Consider the following 11,192-nt stretch of genomic DNA (forward strand, 5'->3'; position numbering starts at 1 on the left):
GCTTGTGTGCGTTATCCCTTCCATTGCTGACCCGTGAGCCGCGGGACCCGTTTCTGGCATCACTGATCCTCGTATTGCGTTGGGTGCACACATGCACTCTCGCGGACTTCTCGAGTGTCACCTTACAAGCTTGCGTGCGCCCAACGCAAATTTCCTCTCATCCACCGCATGTATCGGCGGTGACGTCAATTTGCACGAACTGAAATATATTATTAATTAATAAATATCACACATAATGTCGCACACACATGTCAAAACACTGAATACTACTTACCAGATTAAGACAAAACATTTTTATTAACTTTTGCTTTATTTTAATTTTACTAACAACACTTATAACGATACTAGACTGTTAGATAGTCGAACACTTTGTGACGAACACACCAGGATAGACATTGTCTGGATTAAACATTTTAGAGTAGGAGATGTATGACATACGAAGAACGCTTACTCTCAGCTCTTGATAAAAAAACAAAAGTTAGCATGTTTCCACGAGCAAATATCTAAAGTCTTTTAAATATGATTAATATATTATTATAATATCGTAAACCACTATCGAACGACAATCGAACGGCTATGAACGGCTATTGAACAGCTTTGAACGACTATCAAACGGCTTTGAACGACTATCGAACGGCTATTGAACGGCTATCGAACAGCTATTGAACGGCTTTTGAACGGCTTTGAACGACTATCGAATGGCTTTGAACGGCTATCGAACGGTTATTGAACGACAAAATAATTATTTATACACCATTCAAAAATTAAAGTCTATGTGCGTGTACTAAAATGCAACATCAGTAGCCTGATAAGGTGGCTGACGCCGCTATCTAACGTCACGTACAGAAATTTAATACACGCATACTAGGATATGAAAGAGGAAAAGGGAAGAATAAAAGAGAATAAAATATATTTTAACAATAGTTTATTCTAAATAATGTTTGGATGAATCTTTATAAAGATTCGTCCACCAATTGAATATTTTAAATACATTTTGTAAAGTGCAATTTTTTAAATGTTTTTCACACCGCATAGTATTAGTAACATCTAGCTTATTTAACGAAGTGATATCTTCATAATCCGCACCTAAAGTCTCAATAATAACGTCGTTTCTCGCATCATCATCAAATATATCGACCAGCCATTCTCGTTTTTCGCGTCCTTTAACGTACACGATAGGAGATGCTCCATCTTCCTCTTCCGTCGCGCCCATCACAGCTCTCGTAATCAAACGCCTAGCGAAGCTGTATGGAACGTTTCCATCCTCCCATTGAAGTCCATGGTGATGTCCGATTAGCCATGAAGCTTGGCATCTCTCAGATTTTGTAAGCGCACGCCATGGTACGGGACTTGCAAAAAAATAATGAGAGAGAACAGATCCATTTCTCAATATCGCTACTTCCTTCACGACAAAGTTTCTCTCGATAATGAATCCCTGCAGATCCACAAACGTTGGCGCCATCATGCTAATAATATTATCGTACAATTGCAAGAACGATGTACGACTGTTGCCGATCGTCAAAATCTCAATCTTTTTATATTTTGACATTGGAGGGGATATTTGCTGATTTAGGTAATTTTACGAACTACGTTGGTCAATGGGCAATATTCGACAACGCGATCGTGCAAGATGAGACAATAGGCGGTAGTATTTGTCGGTATATCCTCCTTGCACTCAAACTCTAATCTCACGTCCACGGTGGAATTTTTGACAGACTCGTTTTGTCGCGAGCAATCGATAACCGCGAGAGGACCGCAATGTAGAAATTTTGAAATGTTTAATAGCACATCATCATTATCACATCCGTAATAAGATTTGCGAAAACGAGAATACATATCGAACAAGAGAGCGAATCTATTTTTATCGAAATCTAAATTCAAATCATCGTAGAGATAAAATTCCGAGTTTAGATAGAGTTTAACGTTGGTCAATTTGCAGTCGTCGAATGTAGTAATATCTTTTGACACAGCATTTTTTCTACCAGTCTGCAGCGCAAAGATCACGTATCGCGGCTTCTCCAGCTGAGAGGCGGCTTTCACGGTCCACGAATGCTTGGTGGTATTATGCAATAGAGGAAATTCGTATAGATCCCAAGAGCGAAAACTGATATTCAAATATCGCCCACTTTCCAACGCGCGCAGCAAGGATAGTTTATTGACCTCGCTCAATATTACATGTGGCATACGCCATTGTATCTTGAATAATTCGATATCAGTTTCAGCCGAAGCATGTCCAAATATGCAATTGTTGTCGTTGCGCGAACGTATCAGAATTAATTCGTGACGAGCGTTGATCACAATTCGCTTATAATCTTCGCAAAAACCCAATAGTATGTTTAGCGGCACGCAAAAATTGAAGTAAGATTCAACAGCATTATGTGACATATTCCACGCAGCATTCCCCAAGATTTTACCTTTCTCGGTTGTTAAAGAGATATAGTTTTTAATCGTGGAAGTTATTCCAACGTTTCTGTTGCGGTCAATCTCCACACTGTCGAGTTCATATCGAAGTTCATCAAACATAAACGCGACACAATTGTTTCCCAATACCACTCTTCCCTTTTCAGCTACTTTACGCACCATCAACTTTCCTTCGACGTATAGAAAACTTTCACATGGTAACGTGTACAAATCTTGATGTTGTATTGGTATCCGTATCTCGTCGCTATATCCAAGCGTTGTGTTGGCGTATGGATTGTACGTATGAGTCTCAATCTTGATGATACGGTCGTCAAAGATCGGATCACCTCCGATATTCAAGATGTTAATCATATTGTTAAGTATTTCGTACGACGAATGCCAATGATTTTAAAAACTCGCGATTCAACGCGCTGAGCTTCTTTTTAGCGTAACCAGATATCTGATTATTGTCACCCGATACAGCAGTCACTCGCCTTCTCGCAAAAATATTGTCCCTCGCAAAGATATTGTCTCTCGCATGCTCCGTGCTTCCGTTCAACACAAGCATTTCATTTGTCAAACGCTTTATTTTTGGCGCCGCCGTATATGCAATCTTACGGTAATTTCCTCTCCTCGAAAATTGAGCAAATGTCCTTCTTGATCAACAATGCGTATCGTTAAATCAGTAATGCTCCGTGCGACGATCGGTAGATAAATGATCTGTGCTGGCGTTTCCGATATTTTATATCCTGGCGGCACGCTCGGTGAAAATTCATGTATCGTGTGTACGCACTTGTCATTGCTGTACGCGCCAGTGGTTACGCTGCATTCTATACGAATAATATTTACGCTAATAATATTTATCGGTACATCCGATTCGTGCCATTTCCGAGGCTGTAATATACGATTCGACGAGAATCCCAACAACGGTCCAACGTTGCCCGGTTTACTAAAATTTATTCTATAGATACATTTGATTTCACTTTTTAGCGTATTATGATTAGCGCGAAGCGTTATTGTATATTCATCGTGTTCTTCGCCATTGTTGTGCCTCTAGCCGCTAAGGAAGAGGTCTTTTGGGATTTGTACGCCCAAAGGATTAGGATCCACGCTCGAAATAAGACACTCCCGGACGTTAGGTATAATTTAGTATATTTTGCAAGATTTAATACACTTTCACTTATTCGCGATTATAATAATCGGGCGCGATACGTACGGTACTTCGATAATATTGAGCGAGCGAGTAGTCTGCGAGTCGTCTCTCTTTTTTCTTCCGCTCGCGAGGTGCATCTCGCGCTTATTATATCTCTTAATTAATTAGGTCGTTGATTGGGGAGGAGTGTGGTGTCCCTGACCGGAGCATGTCTCGTGCTCCGCTTGTCAGTCTGTCTCGTCAGCTGCTTACTCAGCTTCCGAGAACTTGACCGTGACTTCCTTCTCTTTAGTCACGTATCTTACTTTTATTTTATTAATATTATTTTATTACTTTACTCTTTCCTAATTTTCCTTGATCTCTTTTCTAATTTTAATGCTTTGCTTTACTCAGCTCTTTCTTACACTTTTCTGTGTCACTTTATTGTTTTATTCTTTCATACATTAAGAAATTGGTCGGGTTACGACATCCCTCCCCCTTTGGAAAAAGAAAATTAACTATACGTGAATTTTCGTCTACATATTTTTTTCGGTATACATTTTTCGCATTTTACAATTGTTTCTTATATTTACTTTATTTTAATATTATATTTACTTTTATATTAATAACTAACATCGCAGTGTTAGTTATCGCGATGTCGGTTTCTATCTCAGCTGTTCTATTCGATCCGCTTGCGGTGCCGTAGATGTGCTCTTGAATTATTTTCGGTTTGCACATCGGGTTTATGTTAGTTTCTGATAATTTTTTCTTTTCCGTCTTACATTTTTTCTTAGCGTATATAATTGCTATTATGGTAATTATTATTATTATTGTTATTCCTGTGCAACTTGAAGCTACGGGATATATAATGTGTCCGTTAGTAGGGAAATAATTGTTATTTAAGTCTTCGTTTGTGTCGTCAAGTCTTTCGCTTAGGTCCCTTAATTCTGTCGGGTTTCTAATGACTTTTCGCAATTTTATCGGTCTAATTTTGTCCAATGTTTTTTCGTTTCGTTCGTTGTGTGTTATCGTAAGATTGTAGTCTGGTAGCTTTGTCTGTACGATCGTTATTATCGCGGGCTTTTTTGTCCGTATTATGACGTCTTGTGTTGTTAGTTTACATTTTTCTTTTAATGTGATTTGTCCGCTTCCTTTTATTTCTATTTTTCGCGTTGCGTCGTTTTTGCACGTTATTTCGATCGGTTGGTTTGCTCGTGTAGAGTATAACCATGAGTTCGCACTACTCAGCGCTATCCATATTGTTGTATTCGTGTGTATGTGTACGTAATAACCGTAATACCTTTTCACTACGCGGAATTACTTCCTCTTTATTTAGCGTTCGTATTACGTTAATTTCTTCTGTTTCGCCTCGTTTGATTTCCTCTATATTTACTTGCGGCATTAGCATTTCGATTGTATTGTCCGTTGTATTTATAATGCTGGCTGCACATAGGTAATTCGTAGGTTCTACCAGACAATTACCTATGAATATTCCTGGTATTGTTTCTTCTGCCTTTATCACGCCTATCGTGTTCTTGTCAGTAGCGACCTGTATTATAGTTTCGCTACGTGGTTTCAGCGTCATTTTTAGACAGGGGTAGAGCTTTAAGATATGCTGTCCTACCTTTAATTGTTTTGTTTTATAATTGCAAGTGGCTTGATGCTTTCGTAGGAAATCAACTCCTAGTATTCCGTCATATTCTATCGGAAAATCATCCTTAACAACGTACATAGTGTGGTTAATTCGGCGCTCTCTCAGAGTTATTGTCGCTTTAAATTTTCCAAGTGTACATATCTTATGTCCCGTTACGCCGGTGAGCGTTATTTTTTCTTCTTCTATTAACGTTTCGCCTTTTAAATGTTTCACTTTAATTAATGAGATTGCGGCTCCTGTATCGAATAGTAAGTTTATTTTTTCGCGTTTCGCTTCTCGCATTGGTAATGTGACGAGGTCCAATCCTGTCTGTATATGCGGCGTATTTTTGAAGTGCGATATTTGGTATTCCATTGCAGATCGGTGCGACTTTCTTTCGTTCCTTTCCTCCTCATCGCTATTTTGCGTGGAGTTAAATTTCTTTTTTCCTTGCTCGCTATTCTTGCGGTTTTTATTTTCCGGTCGCGAATTATATTGTTTGATTCGGCTCGATTGATCTCTATTGGGTCGTCCGTGTAATAACCAACATTCTTCGCGATCATGTCCGGATTTTTTGCAATAGTGGCAATATTTATTTACCGTATTTACGCGGGGTTGTCTATCGGGTTTCGGCAATGAGAATCGATTTGTATATCGGCTAGTTCGGCAATCTCGGCCGTAATGCCCAATTTTTCCGCATTTTTGACATTGCACGTTTATTTTATTTTCTTGTTTATAGGTCGGTGTGAAATTTATTTTGCTTCGCGTACCGGTCGCGGGTGGTCCTTTAACCTTTTCTTCCGCGCTGGCCGCTGCTATTGCTTCTTGCAACGTAGCATATCCTCGCGATCGAACAATTGTTTTAATTTCGTCCTGCAATCCTATCTGGAAATTCTCTAAGGCTTGTTGTTGTATTATTTCCATTATTGCGCGTTTATTATCTACTGTATGATGTCGTCCTTCCATCATTGATTCGTATAGCTCCATGGCTAATTTGTCTGCTCTCAGTCCGTAAGTTCGTGCGCTTTCTCCGTTTTTCTGTTTTAGCGTATTGAATTCAATTTGTAGATGTGTCGTACTCTTTTTACTCGCATAGCAGACCTCTAATTCATTTTTTAATTGTGCGAAGTCTCGAATTTTTCGCGTTTGGAAATCTAGCATCGCTCTGCCTTTTAATTTCGTGCATAATACTGCTCCTAATAGCGTTACTTCATCTAACGGGTCGATGTGTTCTACTGCATATGTAGTCGCGCTCAAAAATTCTTGTAATTTATTAGGTGATCCGTCGAATTCCGGAATCATTCCACGAGCCTCTTTTAATTGTAAAAATCCGCGTCCTCTTTGATGTCGTACATCCTCGGGTGTGAACTCGTATACGGTCTCGGTTCTTTCTCCCGGCGGAGTTCTATGCCCGTTGTTTTGTCGGGGTTGCGGTCCTCTAATTTTCAAATCGTATATCTCGGCATGCATACTTCTAATTTCTCGTCTAATTTCCTCTCTCATTTCCCGCAATATTTCCCTAAAGTCGTCGGTTGCTTCGTCCGTTTTTTCCTGCGGTTTGTGCTGAGCTTGCGCGTTTGATTGTGTCGCGTTTCTGATTGCTTCTTCTTGTAATCGCCTAATTCCCTCATCGATATCTTCTGATGTGATGGGTTGCGATGCGGAAGCGTTTGAGTTATACATGTCTCGAATGCGATAGATTTCGTCGGGGTCAAAGATACTTGAATCGTATGACGTTAGTGAGAATTCGCGGCGGTGTGTTAGTTTACTAGACGCGCTTATTGATGATTCGACCTCAACATCTAGTTCTATATTGTTCGCTATTAAACTGTTATCTAATTCGCCAAATGGAAATTCGCGTTCGGTTACAACGTTTGCTCCGAGTTCTGGTTCGGACAAATTCTCGCTTGAATTTAATGCGCTTAGATTTCTTCGTACGTTATCGCGTATATCCCGGAGTGCTTCTACTGCTACTCTTATAGGGTTTACTGCGCTATTTCTAATGGCTCTATTCGCTGGTTCGCTAAATAGCCACGATTTATTCGCTACGCTTTTCTGTGGTGCGTTTCGGTTTTCCGACATTCACGCGTTTACAAATTTTGATTTCTCGACTTACAATAATACGATGAGCAGCATTCTCTCGTTCGATGTCGGCCGTCGGGCGTTGATCGTCGCGTGCCGTTGAGATAGGTCGGTGCGCCTTCTCAGGTTGCGCTTCTCGTTGTCGCCTCGATATACCGGGTGTCTCGAAGTTCCTGCTAGACTTCCTTTTCCCTCGGTTGTAGGTGTCGACTGTCTGACGGAGTTATCCTCGCTGTCTCTCGTTCTGTCGATTCCACGGAATTTTCTGCTTCGTGGTTATGGACCTTTACCGGTGTTGATCTTGTTAGAGCTGGCGTATCCCACCGCTGCCACCAATTAATGTTGTGCCTCTAGCCGCTAAGGAAGAGGTCTTTTGGGATTTGTACGCCCAAAGGATTAGGATCCACGCTCGAAATAAGACACTCCCGGACGTTAGGTATAATTTAGTATATTTTGCAAGATTTAATACACTTTCACTTATTCGCGATTATAATAGTCGGGCGCGATACGTACGGTACTTCGATAATATTGAGCGAGCGAGTAGTCTGCGAGTCGTCTCTCTTTTTTCTTCCGCTCGCGAGGTGCATCTCGCGCTTATTATATCTCTTAATTAATTAGGTCGTTGATTGGGGAGGAGTGTGGTGTCCCTGACCGGAGCATGTCTCGTGCTCCGCTTGTCAGTCTGTCTCGTCAGCTGCTTACTCAGCTTCCGAGAACTTGACCGTGACTTCCTTCTCTTTAGTCACGTATCTTACTTTTATTTTATTAATATTATTTTATTACTTTACTCTTTCCTAATTTTCCTTGATCTCTTTTCTAATTTTAATGCTTTGCTTTACTCAGCTCTTTCTTACACTTTTCTGTGTCACTTTATTGTTTTATTCTTTCATACATTAAGAAATTGGTCGGGTTACGACACCATCAACAATATCGTTGGAATCAACTACACGTCGATGTCGTAAAATTGCATGTCGGAGATATTCGTTTATAGCGTGCAATTCGTACGATCCCTCGGGAATCGTAATTTCCTTATCGTCGTTATCAAAATAAAATTTATTATTCCAAGAATTCACGTTCGATATCGTATGATACGTTTCAAAGTCCGTTAAACCAAGCTCGTAATCGCCATCGTTTAAATCTATAGCCGGAAAGTAACTTACAGCAAGCGCGCTACTCTTGCCTGTCAACGTAAGTGTGAGCGACATGCTGGAAAACTGTCAAACGAATACTGAGTCGCGACGGTGAATTGTCAGGCTTTAAATTCATATCGATCATCGACCGTTTGAACAAATCCAAGACACAATCGTCCACAAATACTTTGATTGTAATTTTGATAGGCCGTGTGATTGTATTCTATATTTGCAACATTCTGTCCAAAATATCGCACTAATTTCTTGGGCGGTCGCAGATTTCCAAAACTATCGAAATATACTACACGATCTCCCCTCTTTGCATACGCAACCCAATGAGTACCGGAACCATCGACGTCATCCAAATTGACGATACCGCTCTCATTTCGTCGTACACCGTTTATCGGTAAATTATTGCGTATGAAAACACCTCTAAAAAATTGTATACGCATACGTCTTGCAAGCTGTTCCAATTGTACATTGGTTGTTACACTGGCAGGCATTTTTATTTTGACATTTTTTTTTCTTGGCTGCTGTTCAGAACCCTCGTCCACGCTTGTATGGAGCGAGATAAAGTCCGTGACCTTCCATGGCGCGATTATGACGCTGCATTTCTTCGAGCTGACGTTGCGTCGCCTTGCTATCGTTCACCGCCTTCGCGATTCCCGCTGCCCCGCCAGCCAACGAACCGAGAACTCCCAATAATGGTAAAATTAGTAAGATACCACCGCGCTTCGCTATAGGAAATATTCGTTTTTTCGCAGTCTTTTTCTTCATCGATGATTTTTTTGTTTTCAGCCCCATACCGAATTTTGTCTTTGCCTTCATAGCCGCCCAAACAGCTGTAGCGGCTGCTCTTTCGCCAAGAGTCGAATCTCTCGCGGTAATACGCGTTCGCGCTTTCGTGGCGAGTATATTATCCGCAACGTGTCGTTGACCGAGATCGTTGCTTCGGGAATAAGCTATGTCGTGCTCGCGATACGCGGCATCCAATGGATTGATACCTCGATCGCCTCTAGCCAATCGTGTTTCTAAATGAGTTCCCGGTCCGCAAAACTGATAGCCTGGAATATGTAATTCGATAGGAAGTGCGTTTATCGCACGATTTAACAAACCGCTACCTCTTATAATTTTTGCTGACATTTGTCACAATGTTTTATTAACGCTGTCAACCGATAGAAGAAGAAACATTTTTTAGACTGAGCAGTTTCGATTCGGTGTGCCTCTATAAATAGGGCCCCGATGACTCATTTTCCAAAATCTGATTTGAGATTCGCGAGAGCAAACATGCGGTTCGCGCGACAAGCGACGATAATCAAAGTGATAAATTTTGACGATAAAACACGAGTAATGTCCGAGAAAGAAATACGCAAACATGGAAACATGCTGCCGACTACTATACGCGGTATCATTTGCGGTCCTTCGAATTGCGGTAAGACTAACGTGTTGATAAGTTTGATAAAAAGTCCACACGGTGTACATTTCGAGAATGTGTACGTATATTCGAAATCGCTTCAACAACCGAAATATCGATACTTGGAAAATTTGCTATTATCGATCGATGAAATTGGTTATTTTACATTCTCTAATAATAGTGACGTTATTCCACCGAGCGAAGCGCTTCCGAATTCCATTTTTATCTTTGACGACGTGGCGTGCGATAAGCAAGATACGATAAGAGAGTACTTTGCAATGGGTCGACACTCGAGCGTCGACTGTTTCTATCTTTGTCAAACGTATGCGAAGATATCCAAGTATCTTATACGGGACAATGCAAATTTACTGATTTTATTTAAACAAGATGGTACAAACTTGAAACATGTATACAACGATCATGTAAATACTGACATGTTTTACGGCGATTTTCGCGCATTCTGTCAGAAATGCTGGCAACACAAGTATGGATTTGTAGTGATTGATAAAGACAGTTTACAGACTAATGGACGATATCGAAAAGGATTTAACGATTTTGCAATACCGTAAAGTGGTTAGTCGCTATCGATACATCGATCGAGCAACGTCTAAAAATTTTCGTCCGAGCGCAACATGACGACGACGATTGACAGTGACGATCGTGAGAAGATTGCGAGAGAGATTGTAAAAACGAGCGAATCAATCCGCAAAAAATATCGTTCTTTAAAAACCGGTCAAATGGAGGAAGACGTCGCATTGGAGAGGCACTTTAAACCAATTATCGAACCTCTAAAACAACTTGTCGAAAATACAATCAATGTGGAATCTAATGAAGCGAAAATCGAACCATCGAGTATGCTCGAAGACAAGCATCTGAAAAAAGAGTCTGGAACAAAGCGAACAAGGTCAAATATATCATTGAACGATTCGCTAATAACTTCTACTCCAAATCAATCGAAACGTAAGCGAATGAAACAATTATCGAATGTGGTTACTTCTACTCCGATAAAAGATGTACAATCGAGTCAAATATTGCACGAAAGATCGTCTCCGTATGTGGAAGAAGTTTTCGAAATCATGCCTGAAACGCTTGTGACATCGGTTCAACATCTGCTACAAACGTCCGAGGGTCAAAATACATTGCGCACACATCTGGGTCCACTAGGGCAAAAATATGTTGGAGCTATTTTGAGTCAAGATAAAAATAACAGTATGGATAATGTTTACGGTGTTAAATTTTGCAACGAAGGAATGATGATTGGTGATAAAATTTTTGATGTGGATAAAGATGACAATATAATTATCGGTGGAATAAGATACGTGGGAACACCAGGTCTCTACGAGTTGATTTTCAAGAGAATACCCGACGGTGACGTATACAATGACGATGATAAAATTAAAT

At 40.4% G+C, this 11,192-nt stretch overlaps 1 protein-coding gene across 1 annotated transcript; it reads right to left on the minus strand.

The window, feature by feature from the left end:
- Positions 1–4,772: 4,772 nt before the first annotated feature.
- On the minus strand, positions 4,773–7,247 carry LOC138943823 (uncharacterized). The gene has a single exon (XM_070314760.1). It carries the CDS (start codon positions 7,245–7,247, stop codon positions 4,773–4,775), a length of 2,475 nt encoding a protein of 824 aa, XP_070170861.1.
- Positions 7,248–11,192: the final 3,945 nt, after the last annotated feature.

This window comes from Polyergus mexicanus, unplaced genomic scaffold (genome assembly GCF_030449975.1).
Source record: "Polyergus mexicanus isolate NDT 795.1 unplaced genomic scaffold, iyPolMexi1.0 SCAF_45, whole genome shotgun sequence".
In the NCBI taxonomy this organism is placed as follows: domain Eukaryota; kingdom Metazoa; phylum Arthropoda; class Insecta; order Hymenoptera; family Formicidae; genus Polyergus; species Polyergus mexicanus.

Bases quoted from the DNA above. Each gene is read 5' to 3' on its own strand.
- LOC138943823 (XM_070314760.1), bottom strand. From the start codon at position 7,247: ATGTCGGAAAACCGAAACGCACCACAGAAAAGCGTAGCGAATAAATCG.